Source organism: Cryptomeria japonica, chromosome 11 (assembly GCF_030272615.1).
Source record: "Cryptomeria japonica chromosome 11, Sugi_1.0, whole genome shotgun sequence".
NCBI lineage: Eukaryota > Viridiplantae > Streptophyta > Pinopsida > Cupressales > Cupressaceae > Cryptomeria > Cryptomeria japonica.
This window is the reverse complement of record NC_081415.1, coordinates 590,622,431-590,648,800: the sequence shown is the minus strand read 5'-3', so window position 1 is coordinate 590,648,800 and position 26,370 is coordinate 590,622,431. Positions and strand designations below refer to the sequence as shown.

General features: G+C 37.2%; 1 protein-coding gene across 2 annotated transcripts; it reads left to right on the top strand.

Annotated features, from left to right (window-relative positions):
* The first annotated feature begins 544 nt into the window (after positions 1-544).
* LOC131077330 (IAA-amino acid hydrolase ILR1-like 5) lies at positions 545-26,370 on the top strand. 2 transcript variants are annotated; one of them, XM_058014809.1, is made up of 5 exons: positions 545-1,042; positions 1,154-1,276; positions 22,956-23,270; positions 25,600-25,728; positions 25,857-26,370. In XM_058014809.1, exons 1-5 carry the CDS (start codon positions 629-631, stop codon positions 26,214-26,216), a joined length of 1,341 nt encoding a protein of 446 aa, XP_057870792.1. In that variant the 5' UTR covers positions 545-628; the 3' UTR covers positions 26,217-26,370. The 2 variants fall into 2 exon arrangements, with proteins under 2 accessions (XP_057870792.1, XP_057870791.1); XM_058014808.1 differs by having other exon boundaries at positions 1,151-1,276.

Genomic DNA, 26,370 nt, shown 5'->3' with positions numbered 1-26,370 from the left:
ACATCTGCAAGAATAAAATACAACGGAAAGACTTTTTTAATTCACGAGGGGGAAAATAGCTTATGACAATCTGGGAAAGTGGCTCCCCGATGGGAAAAATTAGTTTATGAGACTGACAGATTTTTTTTCTTGTTATATGGCAGTGGAAGTGATTAGGGGAAGAGCACTAGTAGTTGAGCACCCTAACTTCACACTTCTCAAAATCCTACGTAGAAATTTCAAATCACTCCCAATATTTTATAGTAGCTTATGTGGCAAGTCCCCTGCTTATAACTAAGCTTTCAACACCACATCATCAAGTATGGTGCCACATCAACATGCTTTTTGCCAAGGTGTCCAAAACAGCCCCCCAAAAAGTGAGACCAATAGACATGCAAAAGAGGCCCCAATAGTTGTGCCGCTGATATGGGATCATCTGATTGGTTACTTTTTACAATATTAGTACATTTCCTAACAACTATTGGTACATTTCGTAACAGCTATTGGTACATTTCCTAACAACAATTGATATTTTATGTTTCAAACAATAGGTTTTATTTGTTCATTTCTTGAAAAAAAAAAGTATCAACAACCCTCACAACAATTGGTACATGCTCGAGTACCTGTTCAAGCTACATCTTTATTAACCATGAAATTTGAAGTATTTAATATTTATCCATTAAAACTCAGCAAGCAAGCAACTATGAGTGCTTCCATCTTCTCTTTGATCAGTATGATTACAGTCATTCTAGTATTGCTGCCGGTTTTTGCACTGGGATTGCAAGATGATAGTCTTAAAACAGTGGAAATTTATGCTCAGGAGCTCATGGACAGTGCCAAGAGTGATATCGAATGGTTAAAATCCATAAGGAGAAGCATTCATGAGTACCCAGAACTCCTCTATGAGGAATACAACACGAGTGCTCTTATCAGAAGAGAGCTCGATAAGATTGGGGTATCGTATGAATGGCCTTATGTAAAGACTGGTGTAGTGGCCCAGATAGGCTCTGGATTGCCTCCTGTTGTTGCTCTCAGGGCTGATATGGATGCCCTGCCTTTGCAGGTATACATAGAGACCCATGCCTGCATATTTTGGAAACAGGACCAATTAAGATTGTCTCTTGTGAGGTCTAGATCATTTCTAATTTCTTCTTCTTGATGTTAAATTAAGGAGCTAGTGGAGTGGGAGCACAAGAGCAAAATTTCAGGAAGAATGCATGCATGTGGGCATGATGCACATGTCACTATGCTTCTTGGGGCTGCCAAATTGCTTCACCAGCGCAAAGACAAGCTTAAGGTTAGTACCATTCTTTGTGTATAATTTTGTGCTAGGCTATGCTACTTAAGAGTGTTTAGATACATTTTTGCCAGAGCCATATAGTTAATGAAGCTATCTATAATTTCATTTGGAGCTTGCCTCTGATAAATCCGTATGAATTAAAATACATGGGGACGCATCCCCTTGGTAGAAGTAGAAAATTCCAAGGGCGATCCCCTACCAAACTAAAAAGAGGAAATGTTTCTTTTACATCTCAGAAATGACAAGGGATGGTTAGATGTCTTCTAAGTTCAACCTGCAACAAGTGCAAGTTAAAAGATAAACCACAAAAATGAGACGAAAAAAGACGAGTTTAGGGGCCCCACGAGGATCTTCACGTCCCTTTACAACAACCTTATACCTAAAGCAAAGACATAAGCACCCAAAAACAAAAAAATTCCTGAGAAAAGAACACCAACGAGAGGAAGGCAACAGATCATCAAAACTACATCGTTTGAAAAATGTTTACTATCCATTGTTCATTTACATAAATCATTTTGAATTTATTTATCTTTCAGAATGTTTTCAAAAGAAAAAACTATATGAGTAGTAGTGAAGGTGAAAAGCTTGAAATTCAACAAAGAAGCCACAGAGGTACCGAGAGTTCTTCTAGTTGTGGGATTTTTCCAGGTACTATGTGTTCAATAATCATTTGAATGCCCTAGAAATGCTTTTCTAAAAACTTGTGCAGAGGGCCCATTCAATTCTTAAAAACTTCTTTCTGCAATTCGCAACAGCCATAGACAATGGCACAAAAAAAGTTCAAGGGGCGTTTGAATTTGGTTATGTCATTTGTGTAACAAAACTATAGGGGCAGCAATACAAGGGTTTACAATCATCTTTTATGCATAGGTGGATCGAGAGTTTAAAAAAAAAAGGTAGCCAAGAAGGCCGATATGTCTAGGTTGTCATGGAGGGTGAGACAAAACAATAAGGGAATGTTAGTAGAGACTATGAAATCTAGTATGCCATTGCTTACTTTAACCATGGATGTTGAGACTCAGAAGGCAGAACAGACCAAGGAAAAGAGAAGGCTAGCTACACGAGGGACAGGAGTGGGGCCTCAGTCAGGTGATCAATGCGACCCACCATATCTACCTGCGCGCACTCGGGCAGGGTCAGCAGCCTATCCCTCTCATGTGCCGCATCATGATAGCAACATTGGCACTGAGAGTGATCACAGACTGACACGGCTCGGAGCTAACAGCAGGGTTTGTCCCACTAGTCCGAGAGATGGAGCAGTGAGGGATAGTGTATGCGTGGGGGTAGAGTATGCTCACTCATTTATACCATGACCTGAGCAGATACATACACCATGAGTTTTAGAGCCTTACCACATGCAGACTGCTCCAGGTCTGGGAATTCAAGCATATCACTTGCACCAGGCTAGTCGGATTTCCCTGTCTGATGCCCCTAGACATGTTGCAGGCCCATGTGTATCCACTGCGATGAGGCAAGTGGAGGACAGGTGACCTAAGATATTGGAGGGTCGTCATAGACCTTCTCGGCATCGGTGACGTCGTCTGGCAGCCATACCCAGACATGGTGGTGTGAACCACGGATCGCACCAGCACCTGCGGTTTGGTCTAAGTCTTAGATTCTTTAGTCTTAGTTTTGACCTTGGCCTTTGCTTCAAACTTGCAAGCAAATTTGTAGGCTTCTCTAGTTGAAGAGATCTACAGGAAAGACATATATGATTGGATATGCAGTCTCAACCCTAACCCATACCCTTTTGAATCCTGAGCACCTAGTTTGGACACCGAAGTATGAAAGATAATTCTATATTCCTACACAAATTGATCTTGGCCTCAACATAATTGAGAGAGCTTGATGTACTGGTCATCATAGTTTCCAACAAGATAATAGGTTTTGAGTGTTGCTACAAAACCATTCCATGTTTCTACAAATGTGTTTAAATCATTTCATGTGTCATGGAGTAGTCACTCCATCATTTCTTTACCAATTTAAAACTATTAGAAGAATGAATGAAATCTTTTTTTTGACAAAGAAATCATTAACTGCATAGTATGAACAGTTCAAGTCAAACTAATTATCTAGGGCATCTACATTTATTTTGCCTTCATAGGGATATCTATATTGACTTGTACTTTGTATGGTGTTTGACCACTAAACGGTTGATATGAATTTGAAGGGGTCTAAACTTGTTGGAAAAGTAGCAAGAATTGATCAACAGTATCCACTTGTTCACGTGCATGGCATTCTTCCAATTCTTCTTGTTGTCTTTCTGATGTATCCTTGATCATTTTCTGAAACATTTTTTTAGTTGGTTTTGCTGACAATTTGTATCTCATCAGAGGACTTGAGGATAGTATGATGAAGTATCACGAGTCTTGTGCCCAAAATCCCTGTATCCAGACCTCATATGATTGGATGTACAAACAAAGGCAAAGTTTAAATGCACTACGATACCACTCAAAAGTGATATGAAGTGTGTATGCTCTGATATCGTTAACCAAAGGCCCAGGAGAAAACCTGATGGACAACCTCACTAGATAAAACGGTTTTAATTTAGAAAAGCGAGTTATGAATGATAGAGGTTCATGATATCCAAAGTGCAAATGTAAAAGGAAATCAGAGAAGACAATCGATAACATGTGTATAACTGTAATAACAAAGCTGTATTATTTATACAATATTTATGAGAACAGATGTGTGATATGTGTCTTGCATGTCTAGCTTGTCTATAGTTAACTACAAAGAATAGCAATGTACATAAATGTACAAAGAAGGGAGATAATCATCAAACGAGCAAATTATTTCATTTCCACTTCTCAACTATTCATAACCACTGAAGTCAAGTTAGCTCTCATGGTTTGGCATGTGGGGGTTGAACATGATGAACCTGTTGATATAACCACAAGAGTTGATGAGCAATGCCTAATTATCCTAGCATTATTTAGTGACCTAAAACCTCCCGGATTAGATACAAAAGGATGCATTCTTTTAGATTTTGAAGGATGCCATAGAAAGGTTAGGGCCTCAAGTATTCTACAAGTAGTCACCGATTCAAGACATGTGTAATTTAGTTGGCATGATGGTGGAGAGTGCTTGCAAGCACATTTCTTTGAGCCTCATGTTGTGTTCATTCAATGAACAGCGTATTAAAAAACATAGGGAAGATAGATCTGGTGAAGAGAGTGGTGGCAAAAGAAAAAGATATACAAATGTTCATTTGCAACTACCACATCACTTGCTTTCTTTAGGACTTTTTCAAGGAAATAAATTCTCAAACTTGTTGAAATGAGATATTGTTAGCTACTTTATTTTGTTAGGAAGGATGCTTAAGGTGAAAGAGCCTCTACTGCCAATTATGGTTACTGTAAAGTAGGTTAGATGGCTAAAGGCAAGCACAACTAAAGGAAAAAGTGTGAAGCAAAAGATCTTTGATGATGATTGATGGTCTACATTGAGATAAGAATTTTTTGATTTTATTATTAAATTATTAATGTTAAGTTGTAGATTATTTTCTTTTTTCTAATAGCATTCACTCTATTATTTAAGTCTATTTTTTAAAATAATTTTGTTTGCAAATATGTTTGCTTCTTCATCTCACCTATTATGTGTGGCATTAGATATGTTGATACAAACTCTCCTAATTTTGGAGAGATTTACAAGATATTTAACAACATGCTTGGGCAAATGAAGCAAGCAATTCATAGCAGGGATACTAATTTGAGATTATATGAGGAGCCTATCAAGCCTATTGTGATGCAGAAGTGGAGCACTCTGAACACCTCATTTCATATGGCAACCTATGGTCTAAATCTCATCCTTGGAAGAGTGCCTCTTGATGATGATGAAGAGGTGAATTAAGGGCCCATGAAGGCCCTTCAAAAGATGTATAGCAATAAGGAGGCAACTTTACTTTGAATGCAATGGGCAGGCTTCATCAATCTTTGGGGTCTAAAATTTAGCAGACCAAAGGCGAGGACAAACAAGACTACATTAGCTCAAATAGATCTGATTGGATGGTGGAGATGGTATGGAAAGGTTGCAACACAATTGAGAATGCCTGCCATTTGCTTCCTTCCACAAGTTGTAAGTTACTCTATTGCAGAGATAAATTAGTTCATATACAACTTCATTCATTAAGTTGAGGAATAGACTTATTTCTTGATAAGTAAAGAAGTTGGTGGTCGTGCATAGTGCCTTGCAACTCCAAGATCAATAGACTAGTTATATGATGGGATGTTGATCCCAAAGATTCAACACAGATTGATGGTATTGATTGGGGTTCCATTGGAAGAGGTAGTCCTTCATATTGGCGATACTCTGATTCAAACTCTAATTTTGATTTGGGCAAAAATGAGGCAAACACAATGCAGCAATAGATATAGTTATCTATATTTTTTCATTTTGTTATTGTAACTTTTTGGCCTTTCCATTTTGTATGTGCATTGATAATAAAAACTCAAATGATTAGACATTGAAATGTTGTGAACTCTTTGTTGACTCGTAAATTGTTAATTCAGCTCAAAAGTTTCATAATATGGTATGTAATAAATATGGTGAATGCCTTATCATACAAATATTTGAAATTTTCTATACTGTAATATTTTCCCTATTTTTGTAATTGCCATTCCTTATCATCCCCTAAAAAGAATCCCGTCCCTTGTTGTCTCTATCCCAGAAACATGGTGGAACATAGTTACAAAACCATCTTTTGACTTCCCGATGCAAGTGGTGCTATCTAATTGTTCTATCAAAAGGAATCTAGAATATAATGATCTAAATTTATTTGATGTCTCAGCTGCTCTTGTATATTTTGAAGCGTGGGCTTCTTCTTAAAAACCCAATGATGGGTTCTAGAGATCAATGAGCTTGAACAATGCTTAGATGAATCCAGAAAACCTATATATAATAGGCTGCAAAAATAACTGTAAAACAAAAAATGAATTACCAATTTTTCACACTCACAAAGATGGAAATGTATAGAAGTTCTGCAATAGTGTTCTGCAATGCATGTAACTTAACATCAGCACAGCTAGTTCTTGTTAAAAAGTAATATATGCTTGTTTCTTGATAAATATGCTTGGTTGGTATAAGTGTCTTTGCACTTTTTTTTTATATAGCTGGTTGATATTGAATATGTAGGAGTCATCTATAAACTAATTTCTTAAGTGCAAGTGCAGTTTAATGTGACACATCAGGCCAAAAGTTAAGGAATTGTATTTTACATTAGGTGTCTTAGGGTTTGGTTTGGCTCTACCTACATGTACAAGCTATCCCAAGTTGGTTGATCTCTTTTGAACCTAGTTAGTTTATACATGGAATGCTTAGAGGAGTTCATAGTGCATTGGCTTTTTCAACAGTGGTTCAGTAGTTGTTCTTCACATCTTGATAATATGTTGGAACTTAATGATATCAGATTTCCACAATCCATGCTATAAATCTTTTGATGCTTTTGGATTTGATTGTGTGCAAATTTTTTTCATCCAGAAGCATCAAAAGATTAATATGTTGGAACGTTTTTTGAGCTTGGGCAAAGCTAGCTATGCTTTGAGGACTATTTTCTGCTTCCATTGATAGAAATGAAGCAAATATTGTATCTGTTGATGTGTTTTTTATGCACATGCGAACATAGAATAAAATACCATAAGTATCTTATCCTCTCTTGAACAAATCTCTTGGATGCTGAATATTATCTTAAGGATCATTCGAGATGACTCCAAGGTTCATGAATGTAGGGTCACTACGTGTGGATAAGCTCTGTTGGTTGATGTGATTATGCTGGAATCACAAGGGGACTTAATTCGAATGCCTGAATGCTTGATTTGTTGGAACTTAGGTCCTATCTACTCAATTGGAAGATAAAAAAAAGAGCAAAAGAGGTAGGTTTATTTAAGAAGATAGATAAATGAATAGGTGGAATCCTACCAAGCTAGGTCTCACCATCAACTTGAACAATTCGACACAAGCTCAGTGCAATCTTCTAAGGACGTTTCAAAGATGTTCGAACCAATATTGTAATGTCCCCTTCTCACTGATGACCTTCCAGTGGTCCATTAGCCTATTCCTGAGACCCGTAGGCTAGGTGGAATGAAGAATGAGGGGTCCAACATTGATGAAACGAGGACTTACTATTTTTAGTAAGTCAGGGAATGGCCATTCTGGTGTTACTGTCCTACTGAGCTCTCCATGTTTTGCCTCTGGACGCGATGATCATGCTTTTTTGAGCATTAGTTCTTGACTTACCATTTTTAGTAAGTGGCAGTGTGGCACAATTCTATTTTTGGCAGTAGACAGGGTTCTGATTCTGCAACAGTTCTGTGGTTGTCCTGGCTCAGTTTCATCCTAGTTGTGTTAATAATCAGTACGGGAGTCATATGCGACATAATTAAATATTATTTCCTTATCCTAAGGTTTAATATTTAATTAATTTGATTATTTGCGACTGATTTATTAAAATTGGGATTAATGCCTATTTTATCCTAATTGTTTGGCGATACTCATGTGTACTATGGGATGGCGAAATATTTTAGAGAAATATTATGTTATATTGCATCTCCATTATTTGCCAAGTATTTAACGTGGGTCCCTTCCCTTTTGGCGTGAGGTTTGACTTATGAAAAGTGGCGCTACACTTGGGTGAAATGAAATGCAAATGAAGGAGTGGCGTTTGGAGGAATTTGCATTTGATTTTGGTTGCTGAAGAGTTATAAATAAGAGCCTTGGGCTCTCTTCTCTTTTGAGACATCTTTGAAAATTGCATCGTTATGTGCCGGTTTGGCTACTGAAAATCTGAGCTTCGAAGTATGGCTTCCTAGCTAAGTCTCAGTTTCGTACTTGCAAGATAGTACCTAGCTGTGTCCTTGTATTCCCATCGCTGTTGTTGAATGAGTTGCAGATTGTGGAGTGTTCTATGTGGGATTTGAGTGTTTTCTGGTTGCTGGTCGCGAGACTGCTGAAACTATATTTTGCTCACACCTCTTTATCAGGCGACTCCATCATTCTGGGTACCGGCTCATCCTTCCTTCCTAGTCATGGCGATACATTGTGTAAGTTTTTAGCAAGTTTAATTAAGAAATGATTTTTCTAGATAAAATCGAACTTCCTAGGTCTAGCGCTGGTTTTTGTACTTGCATTGGGATGCGTGCCAAATGAATATTGGGTTGTTCGGGTTGTGGTTTGGATTGGATGCGGTTGTGAGTGTTATATTGTGGAATTGGGATTGATTTGAGTTGATTCGGGTGAAAAGTGAGGGAGTTATGAGCATTTTGGTGTTTCCATAGGCTGCTGAATTGTACTTTCAGCCTGCAGATTGGTTGTAACAGAAATTTATATTCTTGCTGTAGAAATCTGCAAGTACTCTTCTAATCTCATCTCTATTTTGTAAGGTTGTTTCAGTAGTACTGATCATCCCTTCTTGCTGCTCTTATTTGTAATCCCCACTGCATAAGTGGAAGAGGCTGGCTTGCCGCCTTCTAAGTTTTGTAATTTAGTTTATGTACTCAGTCCTCCCACTGAATAAGTGGTCGAGTGATAAGTTTAATTCAATTGTCCTCCCACTGAAATATGCGGTAGAGTGATAGTTTAATGTAATGTCCTCCCGCTGAAATATGCAGTAGAGTGATTGAATTTCAGTTTCTTATCATTTTCCCTTGGCCGGTTTACCGCCAAGAGTTTGGTTTCTATCCTGCTGGATAAGCAGAAGGGGCTGGCTTGCCGCCCAGGCATTGTAATTTTAGTTTGATTATTGTTGCTAACGATCCCCGGAACACCGTATGCTCTCACCCTCCCAGACTGGGCTCTCGGTGAACAAAAGGTGGAAGGGTTCCCTTTCAGCAGTTTGGTTTATTTCTCTAACCTTAACGGGTTGTGGTGATTGCTTGTATCGCTTATTGTTAAAAAATAAAAATAAAAAATTACTGGGATATTACAAATACCGCCAAACATTGATCACCATTCAAGTTAATGCATAAACAATGTGTAGGACGATTCGAGGTAAAGCTTATGTTATTTCAGTTGACCACACAAGGCACGCTCACAATCAGTAAGAGGCTAGTGGTATGGACTAAGCGAATTCCACATGAATACATTCAACAACTTCTTCCATTCAATCTAATCAACATGAAAATAAATTGAGGAGTAGAACCATGAGGCTTGTTGAAATAACAAATTTCACCTTAACTTCAATGAAAAGAGTATCTCATTTACAAGTCATACCAACAATTCTTCCCTCTCCTAATCCACTTCTATTCTAATTGCTACTAACTATTCTTCAACTATTCACTATTTTCTGACTATTAACCTTTACAAATGAGAGAGCTTGAGTTTTTATAGAGAGCTCATTTACAATGAATGGCCATGATTGATTCTCCATCAATGGCCAAGATTTTACAATGGAAACCCTAATTAGGGTTTGTTACAACAAACTTTTCGTTAGCCAATGAGAAAATTACATTCAATAAATGTGGACCAATAGATGTCAGGGCTAAGTACATCGGAGTTTGTGCCATCACTGGTGGGTCAGGTATGTTGCATCTATACATGCTGATGTGGAACCCCTCTGATTGATGAGTGGTGACTGGGATGCCACCTCAATTCGCTTGTAGATTTGGAAGATTTGATACTCGACTTTACAAACTTGCTCAGAGTAGTGGTGATGGGATATCCTTCACTTGTTCGCCTTGGAGTGATTGTATAACCTTTCCTCAACATTCCTTTGATCTCTTCATGCCTCCAGGGTGTAGAGAGAATCGAGATTCCTCTTAGGTATTTTGTGCTTGTAAATGAAGCCTTCCCTTTGCATGTTGGTGTAGATCTTGCTCTTGTATTAGTAAATGTTTCTTGTGTAGTCATCTACTTGTACTCGTTCATGAAATCTCCTTGAGGATATCTTCCTTGCAACTTGATCTTGATATTGACATTCTTTCCTTGAGGTCTTTTATCCAATCTTCCTCCAACTTGATCCTTTTGATTTCTTTCCTTGTTTCCTACAAAACAAACAAATGGACATCAAATTCTCATCAAAGTACATTCAATTTGATCAAATTGGGAGGTACCATACATATCTTCAAGGAATTTATCTCTAGACCCTCTCTAAGGTACATGCCTCAAGAATTCGCTCAAGAACCCCTCTAAGGTACATAACTCAAAATTTGCTCTCAAACCTTTGGAAGGTACATGCCTTAGAAATTCACTCTAGAAGGCTTGTGAGGTACACATTTTCACCAAATTCACTCCAAGTTATTTGCAAGGTAGTTGTATGATGAAATTCGCTCTAGAGAAGCTGCAAGGTACATGTCTCGGCAAAAAGGTCGTTCTAGGAAGTGAGTAAGGTACATGACTTGATGATGTAATGACTTCGCTCTATTGTCCCCGCTAGGGATAGGACCTATGGTAAAGTTCGCTCACTGTCCTTGGTAAGGACAGGTCCTATCAACACTATTTTTTGCTCCAAAACCTTTGCAAGGTACGCCTCATCACTTCGCCTAATGTCTTTTGGGTGGCCAAGGTTAAAACAAGTACTTCGCTCCATGTCCTTTCTAAGGATAGGCCCTATATGGAATTTTCGCTTTGTGACCAGCCCAAGGACAAGCTTCAAAACAAAATTCGCTCCAAGGCCTAAAGGAGGACAAGCCTTATCAAATCTCGCTCCCTGACCTAGATGAGGATTTTGCTCAATGACCTTCGAGAGGACGGGACTCAAAGACAAAGTTCGCTCTCGACCCTTGGCAAGGTACAACGAAAATGATAAATTCGATCTATGACCAGCCTAAGGACGGGATTCACAAGACAGTTTGCTCTGTGTCCTCCGTCAAGATTCATATATGGAATATAACATTTAAGTATAAGTGGCATTTCCTTATGTCTTTTCTTATACTTTAAGTTATATTCCATATATATAGTCAGGATGTTTGAGAGTGGTTTCGGACCTCCAGGAGTTATAATGCAAAATCTAGTTTTTGGAAGATCCTTCAAATCTCCAGACTTAGTCAAATTTCAGGCCATTTCAGGATCAGGATGACATTCCAGAGTTCTAAGGCGAGTTCGCTCTGACCTTGATGTAAGGGACGGGACCTAGGAGGACACTGTGCATTCAACCAAGGTTTGATTTAGCAACTTGAAGCATGACCGGATAGTACACAAAAACGTTAGGAATGATCTAAATAACCCCTAATCACTCAACTGATCTGACCTCCTTCACTCCATCTTGAGGAGATCCACCTGACTTGATGACCTTGGAGAAACTCAATCCCTTCAATGCAAAGGCTAAGACACTAAAACGACCAACAACAAAACTAAAAGAGCTAACCCTAGAAAGCAAAAAGTGGGGGTCCCCATTTGCAACGGGGCGATGTGTGAATACCTCACAACAGTATCAAGCTAGGGTCTTGCTCTAGATAGGAATGTATAAACATGTATATTGCTAACACATTAGTGTTTCTGCATATAGATTTAGTGTATATGAAAGCCAATGTAATGCCCCAAGATACACACCTAAGACATTATAAGAGCAACACCAACGGACAAGATATGAAACATGTCATAGTGCAAACAAATGTGCACACAAGTGCCATGTCAAACACAACACAAGGACACTAAAAACAAGAACCTCAACATTTCTACAAATAAGGTGGCACTAAATACTTGTCAATTGTGGGATGAAGCCACCACGTTGAATTTATGAGAGGGGGAATCATATCCATGATGATTAGATACTAACCCTTGATCACACTCTCTCATGAACACAACACAAAGGTAGGATGAGGGAACCATCAACCTTGAATCGCCACCAAAACATACTTACGAACTCGTACAACACCCAAGGAAATCCACGTAGATGGTGGAACGACTAGGAGCTATCACACTTCGACTAGATGATTCAACCATCAATTTCTAGAACAAGGAGTAGGATGAGGGTAAAAACCATGTCCAATCCACTCAACCACGACTTACACAACACCTAAACACAAGGACGAACCTTCAGAAGTGGTTGCCTTACTAGGAGGTACAAGCCCTCCATCAATTGAAATGTGTTGTTTTCAAGCAACAACATGCTTCCTGCAAAATTTGCCATAAATCTCCAAGTACAACACTTGCCGACAAAGCAACAACATGGGAAGACTCACCAAGCCAAGGGGAACAACTTTTGTATACAAAGTTTCCCTAAGAAATGATTAGAAGTTGTTGTTTGACGAAATAGGGGATATCGATGTGCCTTAAGGACACTAATGTGGTGCTTTGGCATCCACAAATTGTACAGTTGTCCAAAATTTATGTTATAGGTTTGGTCTTGCATAGTTTTCTTAGCCAAAGACTGGATGGATGACCACTTCTAGGTTTCGTATTTAGGGACAACCCCAGTACTCATAGAAACAAGATCACAACACTAATGGACACCAAAATGAGCGAAAATGATTAAGAGACTAAGAGACACAACCTCGTCCAATCTCCAACGCACTGACCAACAAAGGAGATGCTCCTCCCAAGATGGGATACCTACAAGGGACTCCAAAAGGAGGCTAAGGACATAGGGAATAGAGGGAGACATTTCAAACACACCCTACTGCTCCTTCAACCAAGGGGAGAACCTAAACAACACCACCCAATGGTGGGTTCTCACACACATACGGACCTAAACTTAGGAGACGAACTGCACAAGTCCACACAAGATCCAAGGCCAAAATTGATTGTTTTCTAACACAAAAATCTTATTTTAAGCCAAAACCAAATATTCTCTACGTTCATGTTACCAACATTTTGAGAAAGATAATTACATAACAAATGGCAATAGCATTCGGCACTAACGTTGAGAAAACATGCATAAGAAGATAGATCCTTCACCACTTATATAGGAGGTTTACGTTCCATCCAATCAGAGGTTCCATAATTAAATATGGCAATTACAAAAGAGGACTCAAGGTCTTGATTTGTACATTTTTTATCAATTCACAAGAACGAGAAGCTAAAGCAAGGAGAGAAACTCCATTTGCACACTAACCAAATTTCTTCGAAGATGAAGCCTCTAAGAACTTTGATCTCCAATAGTGATTTCTAAGCCACCCAACCACATGGTACCTATTGTCGTGCGGGACCCTCAACCCTTGCCTTCGGGCCCCAACTCCCTAATACCTCTAGTGGTGCTCTCACTAATAGTTTGAGTTTTTGGTGTAGTGGCAGCCAGTCCATGTTAACAAAATTGGTGCTTTTGTTGAGAAGGGTTTGACTCTCACCCTTGACAGCTTGCTTGCCTCATGATCAAATGTGTCCATTATGGACCTCCCGGCTTGAGAGGATAAATTGTTGTTGGGCGGGACCCTCAATCCTTTCCTTTGGGCCCCCAACTCCCTAACCTCTTTGGTGGTGCTCTCACTAATAGTTGGATCTTTTAGTGTAGTGGTAGCTGATCTGTGTTAATAGTACCCTTAGGTTCAACCTACTATGCTAGGAGAGTCACTTGGACACAATCACATCACTCATGCAAAACAATGAGCATGGCTCACAAACATGCCAATCAATATGCAGTCATCTTAAAATCCACATGGCATCAAATGAGATAAAACATGAAGGCATACACACCAACAAGCATGATCAAACATCAAATGCATATATGCCAACAAACATGATTGACATCCAATGTATAATAGGCCAACAAAATGATCATCAAATCAGAAATACACATGCTCAAGGGTATAGCAACACCAACAATAAGCATGAAGAATAATCCACATCATATGGCATAGACATGCCAACAAGGAACCATACAACATGAACATGAACACATGTGATCAAAATTTCTTCTAATCATGACATGGCTAGAGACGGGTCTCTTGTTGGACACCAACTCCATGGGCATCAAGGTCGAGGAACCTAGGGTCTAGGGAAGGATTGTCATTGAAATAGCTCAAAGGGATGGTTAAGTGAAATCAGGTATGCATCAACTTGCCCCGTGAGGGTACCCAATCAACAAAGACTAGCGCTCCTTGAGAGGCATGTCTTCTATGCTCATACAAAGCCTATATGAGCGCTCTAGCTATGTTGTAAGAATTAACATATTGGTTATTTTTAATTACCCTATGTCTTTAGTCATCGCTTAATTGACAAACTCTTCACTTGTCATTTCCTCAGACACCTTTGCGTCTTGGCTTATATCAAGAGCCACTCATTTCCTACACAGTAACCTCAAATCCTAGGTTCATCATGCCAAAACACTATTTGAGCATGGCATGGATTTCAATGCACGATTTTGGGGTATAAAAACATAGTCTCAGAAGATTCTAAATTGAAAAATATTAAGGAGACTTATTTTCTTTCATTCAAGTTCACCATAAATCATTCCCATTGAAATTTATTTTTTAACATAGAAGTCATATTTCATGATTTTTGAATTTTTTTTCCAAAATGAGAGCACAATTTGGACAAACAAACAAATTTAAAACATAAATTAAATCCATTAATTTTGCATCTTCTCTTAAATGGAAGCCATATACTAACTTAAGGGTAAGCATGGCTTTCATACAACAAAGAGGCACTAAAATAGAGGAAAATGGAGGAGATTGCCTCATGTTTGAAGCTCATAAAAACAACAAATTTCAACTTTTATTATGGCCTCCAATGTATAATAGGCCAACAAACATGATTGACATCCAATGTATAATAGGCCATTCACAAATTTCAACTTTTCCTTAAGTCCGCCATGAAAGCTTTAGGTGTTTCGCTTTCTTTGAAGAGGTATAAAGGTAGGGTTGTTAATGCATGACAGCCTCGGTAAGATAAATGATTGAATGAGAGATAAATGAAGTCTCTCATTCAAACATTTATTATCGTGAGGGGGCACGATCAAGTGATGTCTTGATCGGCCATGTCCAAAAGACATGGCCGGTCAAGGCATCACTTGACCGTACCCAGCCCACTACATATACCAAATGAAATGTGTGAGAATGGACATTGAAATAAAAATGCTCCTCCTCTCCTACAACATAAAAGAAGACAATTAGATTTATACAACAATTCAGTGATAGATAATACATAGAACAAGATAAATTTTAATTCTGATCCACAAAATTAACATGGTATCAGAGCCAGGTTTCCTTCTATAAAGCCTAACCGCCTGAAGGAAGATCCGATTAAGATCAGATTGGTATCTCCTTGAAAGTCTCGAATATGGCCACATTGCAAGAACTTGTCCTCACAAACTTAAACTACAAGCGTCCCTTGCTGAAGTTAGAAATTCAGACGTATGTTCAGAAAAATATGTTCTCTAGAAGAAACTCAAGATACCTTGTGATTGAGAGGGAGCTTACTAATCAAGATTGAGCACTTCTGATGTAAAAATTGTAAATATTGATTATTATTATTAATACTAATAATTATTTTATGGGCCCTGTGTAAATCATAAGGAAGTGATGACTTCCAAATGATTTCCACTTGTATTTTTGAGGTTATTGGAAGGTGACGATCTTACAATAACTTAAGAGCTTGTGGATAGAATCGCCGACTGAGGCAATCCACGTAAGAGCTTGTGGATAGAATCACCGACTGAGGCAATCCACACAAGAGCTCATGGATAGAATCGCCGATTGAGGCAATCCATGTAAGAGCTCATGGATAGAATCGCCGATTGAGGCAATCCACGTGAGAACTCATGGATAGAATCGCTGACTGAGGCAATCCACACAAGAGCTTGTGGATAGAATCGTCGACTGAGGCAATCCACACAAGAGCTTATGGATAGAATCGCCGACAAAGGCAATCCACTCAAGAGTTTGTGAATGGAATCGCCGACAGAGGCAATTCACATCTTGAAACTATGGTCCCAAGATAAGCATCATACGATTTATGAATATTGCTCCCGATACCTTTTACATTTATCTTACCTAGCTAAGAGGGAGTGTTAATGCATGATAGCCTCGGTAAGATAAATGATTGAATGAGAGATAAATGAAGTCTCTCATTCAAACATTTATTATCGTGAGGGGGCACGATCAAGTGATGCCTTGATCGGCCATGTCCAAAAGACATGGCCGGTCAAGGCTTCGCTTGACCGTACCCAGCCCACTACATATACCAAATGAAATGTGTGAGAATGGACATTGAAATAAAAATGCTCCTCCTCTCCTACAACATAAAAGAAGACAATTAGATTTATACAACAATTCAGTGATAGATAATACATAGAACAAGATAAATTTTAATTCTGATCCACAAAATTAACAAATACAACACACCTTCGATCGTCCTCCTTGCAAACCAATTCCCAAGTCCAAGAAATTCAACAAAAAGCAAATCCATCCATTTTCAATTTGAGAAGAGAGGGTTTGAGAAAGAGAGAGAGGAGACGAGATTTTTCCCAAAAAGGAGAGAATGAATTCCAAATACCGAGTCTTTGTTTTCCTTTTCTGAATTTCGACTTTTTGTTTTCATTTTCACTTTTTATTTGTCTTTCCTTTTTCTCTTTTTCCCATATATTTCTATTTCTTTATTTTCATTTCCACAAAATATATTTGGCAATTAAATTAAAATGTCTAATTCATTTTTTTACCAAAGGTAAAATGCACTAACACAAATTCATTCCCTTCTAAGAATTTAAATGTAAATTTAATTTTTCGCACCTAAGGAAATTATTTTCGATCACAATAATCTATAATTGCTATGATTAAATACATTTTTTTTAGACTGCAGGAATCGGGTAGGTCTCCCTATAAACTGCAGTGCACCTAGTAAAATTTTAAACTTGATTGGTGCACAACATGTCCTCTGGTACCACGTGGGCTGGGGGAGACTAGACCTCATGACCTCGTGCTTTAGCATAGGAAGCTCTTGCCAATCGAGCTAGGCTCCCAACCCAATAATTAAATAGCATTCTTAAAGCATATCAAATAGCATTTTTTTCCCTTTTTTTTCTTTCTCAATTTCTTGATTCTCAATGCATCATGCACCATTCACACAAGGTTTCATCTTGAAAGTGAAATTGCATGCAGTGGGAAAATAAACAACAATAAAATTTACACATTTACTGGTTTTCCACAACACAAAGTCTAGAATTACCACTAATTTGGATCTGAAACTATGAGGGGAATCATAAGGCTCATCTCACACTCAAACCAAGTGCAATAGTGGTTACCAAACACATTGGTCCAAGGTGACATCTCTAAATAACCATCATTCAAGAATAACTTAGACCTCCATAATCAGGTGGAGAAATAAATTTATACCTATACCCACTCAACACACATGTCAAGCATATCTGCTCAATACACAATAGCCAAAACACATGAAAATCATCCAACGAGGTTCAACATCATATAAACCATAAATCATGATACATACATTGATATCCATGAGCTATAAAGCATTATGATAAAGCAAGCATATAAAGAAAATCACATGCATCTCAAGGAATGCAACAATAACGAAATACATCAAGTCCTCACAAGGAACTTAGCATATTTGCATACGTGCATTTCAATGCAACCAAAACAACAATCACAACAAGGCCTATCAATGAAACAATAAAGTTGAAACATCAATAAACACTCAAAGCAATAACTACAAACACAACCTATACATCCCTTGATACATAGTCGTAAAACAATGTTAAAACCAAGACATCTCAAGGCAACAAACGGGAATTACAACCAAAATCCCAATTTTCATGAGTAACTAGCCAATAATTGTATTCTACATAGGGTAAAGTTTCAGCAAGCATAAGTAAGGATGTGTTACTAAATGTTTTAAGGAAAAGTTTATTCCATTTGTCTTTTCCTTTGCCTTCTAACTTTAATTGAACCTTCCAGTTCAAAAAACATATACAAAATAAATAACGTGACATTCACATTCATAGAGAACTCTACATAAACAAAAGTGCCTAAATGGCCCAGCATTAGTGATGCAATATGTACTCTAAAGTCAAACACTATGTAAAACCTCTTTCAACCCTCTCAAGTCCAATTGTATATTCTACTCGTACTTTGCTTCAAGCATGTATTCTATTCCTTTGGAGCTTCTTGTACTCTAGCTCTTGAAGCCTTTGACACAATTACCAAGCATTAACTCCTTATTTGCACTGAGTTTTGAGTCAGCAATTTAGATAATATCTTCCTTCATCTATATATTGATTTGGTTAATTTTATATCTTACGTGTACCTCAACTTTTGTAAATTTGCTTTGACGGTTCTAGGTTGCACTAACTTCCTCCCTACTTCACACTTGTTTAAAAAGGTGTCGCTAACTTTTGTCTTCATCAAATCTTTTCTACTCAAATATGGAATTGCATTGTTCCTTTCGTAGACAATGAAGCAGTCATGAATCTGGGAGCATTACTAACTGCCTAATAAAGATACAGTCTATAAATAGCCTAATATGGTAATATGTTAGTTCACAAAGTGGTAGATTGCTAGAAATTGCAAGAACCATTATGTGTGTTGCCTTTGCAACACATCAAAGCTCATGCCTTGGTTGCCTTCAACTTTTGGAATGCCATATGACATTTGTTGTAAGATGGGGGAATTCAACTGAAAAATACATTTGTACCCTAGGATCATAGTTACAAGACTTACCCAGATTTGGTGAGTCCAAAGGCGAGCCGACCTTGTCCAGGCTAGGCGACCTGAGACTCAGCTTTGTCCAAGTCTTGGCCGAGTTTGCAAGACTCACTAGACTCGACCAGGATTGGGGGAAAAAAGCTAAAAAAAGATAATAAAGAAACAAATTTGTAAAGTGTTTATTTGACATTTTAGTTATTTCTTTTAATGAAAACTTACAACCATGCAATGCTTGTTTGGTTTATGACATGCCCATTTAGGATTCTCCCCATATTTGTCTTCAAGTCAGTCTCATTCTCTTCATCATGATATATACATGAAATATAACATTTTAGTATAAGTTGTTTTTCTTTTCTTTTACTTAAGCTATATTTCATGTATATATTGGTAGGATGTTTGAGAGTGGTTTTAGATCTCTAGAAGTTATAATGCAGATTCTAGGTTTTAGAAGATCTTATAAATTTTCAGACATAGTTGAATTTCAGTAATGAACAGGCGCCTATCTATAATGGTGCAAAAATGACCCTGCAAAGGGAAGAACTATGTTCCCTGGAGAGCCAATTTCACAACATACATTCAGATATCTCCAACTAGTGAAACTGGTGAAGATATCTAATTAGAGAAATTGAAAGAGTAGGCACAGAGAGTATTCGGTTTAATTCTGAGCATCTTGGTCAAGGACACTAGCGCGGCGTGTTGTAGTCTCGTACGAACCGCGAACAAAAAAGACTTAGAAACACGAAAACTCGACTCTGTGTTCTTTAGATAACCCGCAAAACCCAAAAGTTAGAAACGTGATAATGAATAGTTCAGATAATAAATATAAATAGAAATGAATATGAATGAAATAAATAAAGCAAAAGCAAACTCTTGTGAAATCGAATGCCTTTAATAAACCTGCACACATGAAGAAGAGGAAAAATGTTGGGGGTTGTGTTTAGAGGCCTGCCTCAGTCAAACCCCTGTTTCGGTGTTTCCACCTCCACGGTCAACCCAAATAGATAGATAGATAAGAAGATAAATAGCTAGAATGATAAAATGATCAAATAGATAGGGGATGTGATAAATCCCAAGATGCTCAAAGACAAGATAGATAGAATGATAAAAAGATATTACCAAAGAGGCTTGAGAAAGCCAAGAGAGTTGCAAAAGATTATTGTGAGAGCTTGAGAGTGCTGTAGCAAACTAGAGACTGCTGTATCAAGTGAGAGAGAACCAAAGAAAGCTCTAAGAGCGCAAAGAACCAGAGAGATTGTATCTAGAATCTAGAGAGATTGAAAGAAGAGAAAAGATGGATTTGAAATGAGAGAATAGGAGGGGAAGAAGAGGTCGACGTGCCGTTTAGAAGATTTTGAGTTGTTCCACGGCCATCGACCAAGGTAGGTGACAAGTGTCAAAACGCACAAAACCGACATTTGAACGTTAAGATGTCGCAGGACTAATGCACGACGCGCTAGTGTCTAGACAAATCACGCTACAAAATGACAAGTGGCAAGAGAAACACGTGGCTAACATGAAACAAAAGTTGAAGGATTGTTGCTGAAAGGTGTCTTGAGCATCCTGAGAGGGAAAAGGCTGATGCAAGGGCTGGAATGAGCCTACTCAAATGCTAGGGGAATGGATACTAAAGTGGCCACAAAAGTGTAGGTGGAATTTGCAAAGGAGTATGCAATTTTCGACTCTACACTATCAGCATTCTCTCTCTCTCTCTCTCTCTCTCTTCCACAAGGAGTGCTACACTCAACCTCATTTTGGTGTTGCTCCCAAACCCCCATCAAACTAGTCTAAGCAAGTAATAGGCCAATTATGAATTATGATCTTAAAACCTACAAATTACATATCCCTTGTTGCAAATCTTTGCATCTTTGTAGTCAAAGACGCAATCAAGGATTATCTTGTCACCGAGCTTCAAACTGAGACACAGGCAGATATCATGGCTGCAACATCATCTAGTACCTATCTTAGATGCACGTAGGTGTACCGGGGTGCCGGGTGATATTGGCTTCTTTGAGGCTTGAGCAATAGACTTCTAGCATTTGTTTTGATATTTGTTTGGAACCTTTGGTGACATGGATTTCATATTCCATGAGTTTTGTAGACATTTGACACTATCTATATATCTAATGTGTTATTTTCTTCAGCTAAAATTTGCTTTTATACTTATGCGATCAATGTGTACTTGTGTATGTGTTCAAAGTAGTTTCTATTTGATGAGATCATTGTGTCTTTAAGGCTCATTTAGTAAAGGGTGCATGAAACAAGTTTTAAATCCTTAAAAATCTCTTAACTTTTGGGTTTTTCAATTTGCCGAGTTTGGATGCCGAGTCCAAATCTGAGTCAAAAATCAGCTTGCCGAGTCCAAATCTTGTAACATTGGTTATGACCTCCTCCTGTGTCATACTTCCCTCTTTCGTTACAGTGCTATGGGCTATTTGTGTTTTCAATGAGCACAATTTCATTCCATTATGGTTGTGTGCGTTATCATTTGTTGCAAATAGATGAATATCATTGTCAAATTCTTGCCTAATAGCTGGATCTAATGCAACACTTGGTCTTTTCATCAATAATCTCAAGCATCAATCGTTAGAGGTGCATCTCTAAGATTAGTGAGAATTTGACAAAACCTTTGTTGTTCCCCACTTTCTCTTTCTTATCAAGATACTTTATCCAAAGTAATAACTATTTTAATTCTTCCCATAATAGTTTTGCATCTATCATCATATGGTGATTTATCTCTCTTACTATTGTTTGTGCTATTGTTTTTTATTTTCCTTTTTGGTTGTTGGGTGCTCTGTATTTTTAAATTTTGGGTAATAATTTTTTTTGTTTGAAAAAGGGTAGTCAATCTTCTATATTTATATGCACATTTTGATTGAAAATGAAAATATGCTACTTTTTGAAAAGCCACCATTCATTAATTAATGATTGTGTTTGTTTAGCTGCCAAAGGCTTTTGTTAATTTTCTGTTTTATCAGCTGTAAGGAGATTTTATGAATATACTTGTACCGTTACATCACACACTTTGCTCCTGCTCTAGGTTATGCGTTTCAGTGTATCTACTATCAGGTCAAGAAAATTTGAACTGGTCTTCAAAAGTTCACAAATGTACATAATTTTGACAAATATGAGATGAATAAGAAATTTTCTGTGGAGATATGTAATGTAGAAAACACCAGATGAGCGTATCTCCAAACAACAGACCTAGAACATAAATATAGGTATTATATTATCCACATCATTATTGACATGAAAACATATCCAACTAAGTGGCCCAGTGAAAAGATTTCAATTCTTCTGTGGCTTTCAGGATGGATCATAATAGCCAGAAGGGGAGGTCTATATGCCTATTCATTTGATATTATACTTTCTTTGTGGTTTCATGCAAACTGAGTCTTCTCACAATTGTTGCATCTTAAATGCTATATTCAATGTTGTCCTTTTCATTCTTCCACAAACATGCAGTGTTGTCCTTTCCATTCTTCCACAAGCATCAAGATCATGTCAAGTGTAGTACTTTTGAGTCTACATGCATTGCTATCAATACTCTAGAAGTTGGTTCCTATTTTTAATAGCTATCAAATTTTCTTTAAGAAAAACATCTGACATAGGATGGGGATGTTTGCTGTAACATTCATACAAAGTAATGATCTAGAGTTGTTTCTACAAGAGGAAATGGTTCCAATTGCCTTAACCTAGTTAGTCTGTTGTCAATTTGTAGTATTTTTATAACCACATAGCTGTAATTCATCATTGTTTACAGTTATGTACTATTTTTCAGTCACCATACTTTTTCAGCTCCAACTGTATACTTTTCTCCATCTGCTTTCAATTAATTATTAAAGTCAATAGCATTTATTCCAACATTTCTAAGTAGTGGATTTTACAAATACTTTTCTCCATCTACTCTCAATTAAAGCCAGTAGAGTTTATATTGACACTTATAAGTAGTAGATTATAACTTTAGGATACCATTGGCTAGTTATAAAAAGTTTGAAAACCCTAATACATATTGTTGTAAATTATGGTTTATAGCTGTTCCTAAAATTCTGGGACATGATTCTCCATTTGAATTTTTGTCACAAGTTAATCATCTAATGCCGATGCTTCTTGTGTTCAATGGTGTACATGGTGATTGTTAAACATTGAAGGGCACAGTAAGACTTATATTCCAACCTGCAGAAGAAGGGGGAGAAGGTGCGAATCTTATGATCAAGGAAGGTGCACTTGCAGATGCTGAGGCTATTTTTGGAATGCATGTTGATTATATATTGCCAACTGGCACCATTTCCTCAAGACCAGGACCGGTATGTGCTGGTGGAGTTACATTTGAAGTAACAATAGATGGCAAAGGTGGCCATGCAGCATTTCCACACATGAGTATAGACCCAATTGTTGCTGCATCATTTATAATTTTGAGTTTGCAGGAGATTATTTCTCGAGAAGCAGATCCCCTTCACAGCCAGGTAATACTAACTCGAGTATAGCTGTGTATAACTGTGCATAACATTGATAAGTACCCCTTACATTTTTATAGTAAGGGAGTAGCTTGTCATGGTAAATTTTGCTTTGGTGGAATTTGTTATTACTGTAAGTTTGTTTTAGTATATGTTGTTGAAGCATAATTGTAGCTTCTCCATTTAGACAGTACTTTTAAACTGTCATAAGGTGGCATTTATCTAATGATCTAAGCAACCTCTAGTTTAAATAACTGTCCAGAACTTAGGGAATACAAATTTATCATTTTTAAGCTAGTTTTTGTTCTTTGGAGTGATATTTTGGTTTTCTGCTTAGATTCTAAACCTGTCTTTATTGCTAATACATTATTAGTTGGTATTAGAGCCATGTTTCCATATTTCATTGTCCACATTTTAGTCTTCAGGATGCTTTGAGCACGAGTCTTCCTCTCGACCACTATAGACTTGTTGTGACCAGAATAACAGTTGTCTTTCACCTTATTTTTCATCGTACCATATGTAATCCTGTTTCAGTGTTCAGCATTTTTTGTTTGTATTTCCAATCAAAAGGATAGCATATTCCTTATTCAACCAAAATATTGACATTTAAATCCTCTAGTACAGTCTTCATAGAATTGCTACCTAAAACAATCTATGTGATTATTAATTTTGCGTAACTTGTTCTTTATACAACAAAATAAACTCATTAACTCCCCAGAACAATTTATATTATTACTATTAGATCGTTCTGTGCATGCCTATGCTACAAAACAGATGCACTTAACTAATATTGATATGCCAGTTTTATCACTGTTGTACAACAAGATTCATTTTCAACTCTTTCAAACATGCTTTCCAATCTAATAATAATAAATATTGTTGTTTATGTATTTTCTGTTTCCCTTTCGTTCCAATTTGTGTGTACAAATACCTTTATATATCCTTTACATATATAAGTGCTATTTTTTTTAGATAAAGTAGTGAAGGGAATAATGGGGCCTTTGGCCATACCAAAATGAAACAAAGATACATGATAGAACATAATCATATAATACCATCTGATCATACAGATACGGAGCACTGAACCATAAGCATGAGTTCACGCACAGAAAACCCTTAAACAAGAGAAACTCCTATCTAAAAGAGCATACAGAAGCTAAAAGACACATAAATGTTCGTAAAATAAGAACAAATAAGGAGAGTCTCAAGCCTGAGGCTCCACAAGCCTCTTACTGCATTGAGTTAGGAGATCCTACATAGTCCATTACGTCTGTTCTTTGATTGTATTTAGTAGTCTTATAGGTATAACAAATATCAAGTTAAACAAGACATCATTTTGTTTGCTACCACAAGGCATGATAAACCTAAAAACATAAAAACGCAATTTTGATGCCTGTGCCAACAGAGTTCGTTATAATATGGAATAATTGAGATTATAAACAACTGAAAAAGAAGGTGACAAAAGTTATACATCGGCAGAGCATAGACTCCATCTAGAAGTTTTAACTAAAAGAAGGCTTGTACATTGTTAGTGGAAGCATTCAATAACATTTTCTTACACAATAAGAGTACGGTTATGTATTTGTAAAGCCACGTCTTTTTCTAAACGTTGTTCTAGTAGGTTTCAATATTTATTGATGTTTGTATGATCAACTATTTAATCCTAAAATAGAATGCGAAATCTGATGTCTTGCAGATGCAAAATTTTCGGGGGGAGTCTAGAACATTGCACATCTTGATAGTCAAGTATGTTGGTAACTTGGTTATAAAGACAGATTTTGTTCACGAGAGGACACCAGAGAAGCCACAAAACATTGAGGCATTAATAGAGATTGAATACTATTGAATATAAATTTTAGTAAATTGAAATTTATTGTATCCTGTAGCTTTTTTGGTTATTTTTGTTAGGAAGTCAATACATGCTAATTCTTGTTTCAGTGCATGCAGTGTGCAAATGTTGCTCTTGTATCTAAATTAGGATTTGATGATATTGTAGTTCCAGAAATATTGTTTTAGTTTTAACAACTAATTTTGCCAGTAATTAATTGTTCTCAAACCTGCAACACAGCCCTTGCTTACAGAACATTTGAAACATTTGCAAGAGATATGAACCCATATATTAACAAGTCAGATGTTAATAAATCCCAAAATGTCAATATAAGTTGTTTGTGAGATGGACTTCATGGGCAATAAGGACATGTTATTAATAGCCTGCTATTGCTAACCAGACGCATTCTTTGTTATTACATCAGTAGCTAATTCTAAGCAAAAGAGAAAACATGTGTTTTGCTACATCTATAAAGATGAGAACTGATGCAAGGTTTTTCAATAAAATAAGGTGCTATCAATTGGATTTATCAATGGTGGAGAAGGGTATAATGTCATTCCAGGAAGAGTTAAATTCGGAGGCACTTTGCGGAGTTTAGTAACAAAAGATCTAATTGATCTTAAGAAAAGAGTGAAGGAGGTTAGTTCCTACTCTGATTATCATGCTTGGATTAAACCATCGAAATTCATTTGCTTTAATGTCTAGTTCAAAGATTAAGTCAATCTTATGACTGGATGAAATGTATTAAGAAATAAATTTTCTTGCAGATAATAGAAAGTCAAGCTGCCGTACACAGATGCATGGCTTATGTAGATTTCTTAGAGAAACAGTACCCGACATGCCCAGCTGTCGAAAATGATGAAAATTTGCACAATCATATAAAGAAGGTTGGTGCAACTTTGCTTAGTTCAAATAATGTGAAAATTACACCGCAAATGATGGTAGGTGAAGATTTTTCATTCTATCAACAGATTATACCAGGTGTAATGTTTACTATTGGAATTAGAAATGAAAATATTGGGTCAATCCATTCTGTACACTCGCCATTTTTCTTTTTGGATGAAGATGTGCTGCCTATAGGAGCAGCCCTGCATGCTGCGTCTGTTGAAATGTATTTTGACAAGTAAATGGACCAGGTAGATGGATACACTCATGAAACAAGGCATACAAAATTGCAAGTATGCTAGGAATACATTGGGTTTCATTATTTTCATGTAACTGACTTATTACCATGACGACTGTTAAAACTTAACAATATTGAAAATGTTGTATTTTCTGGAA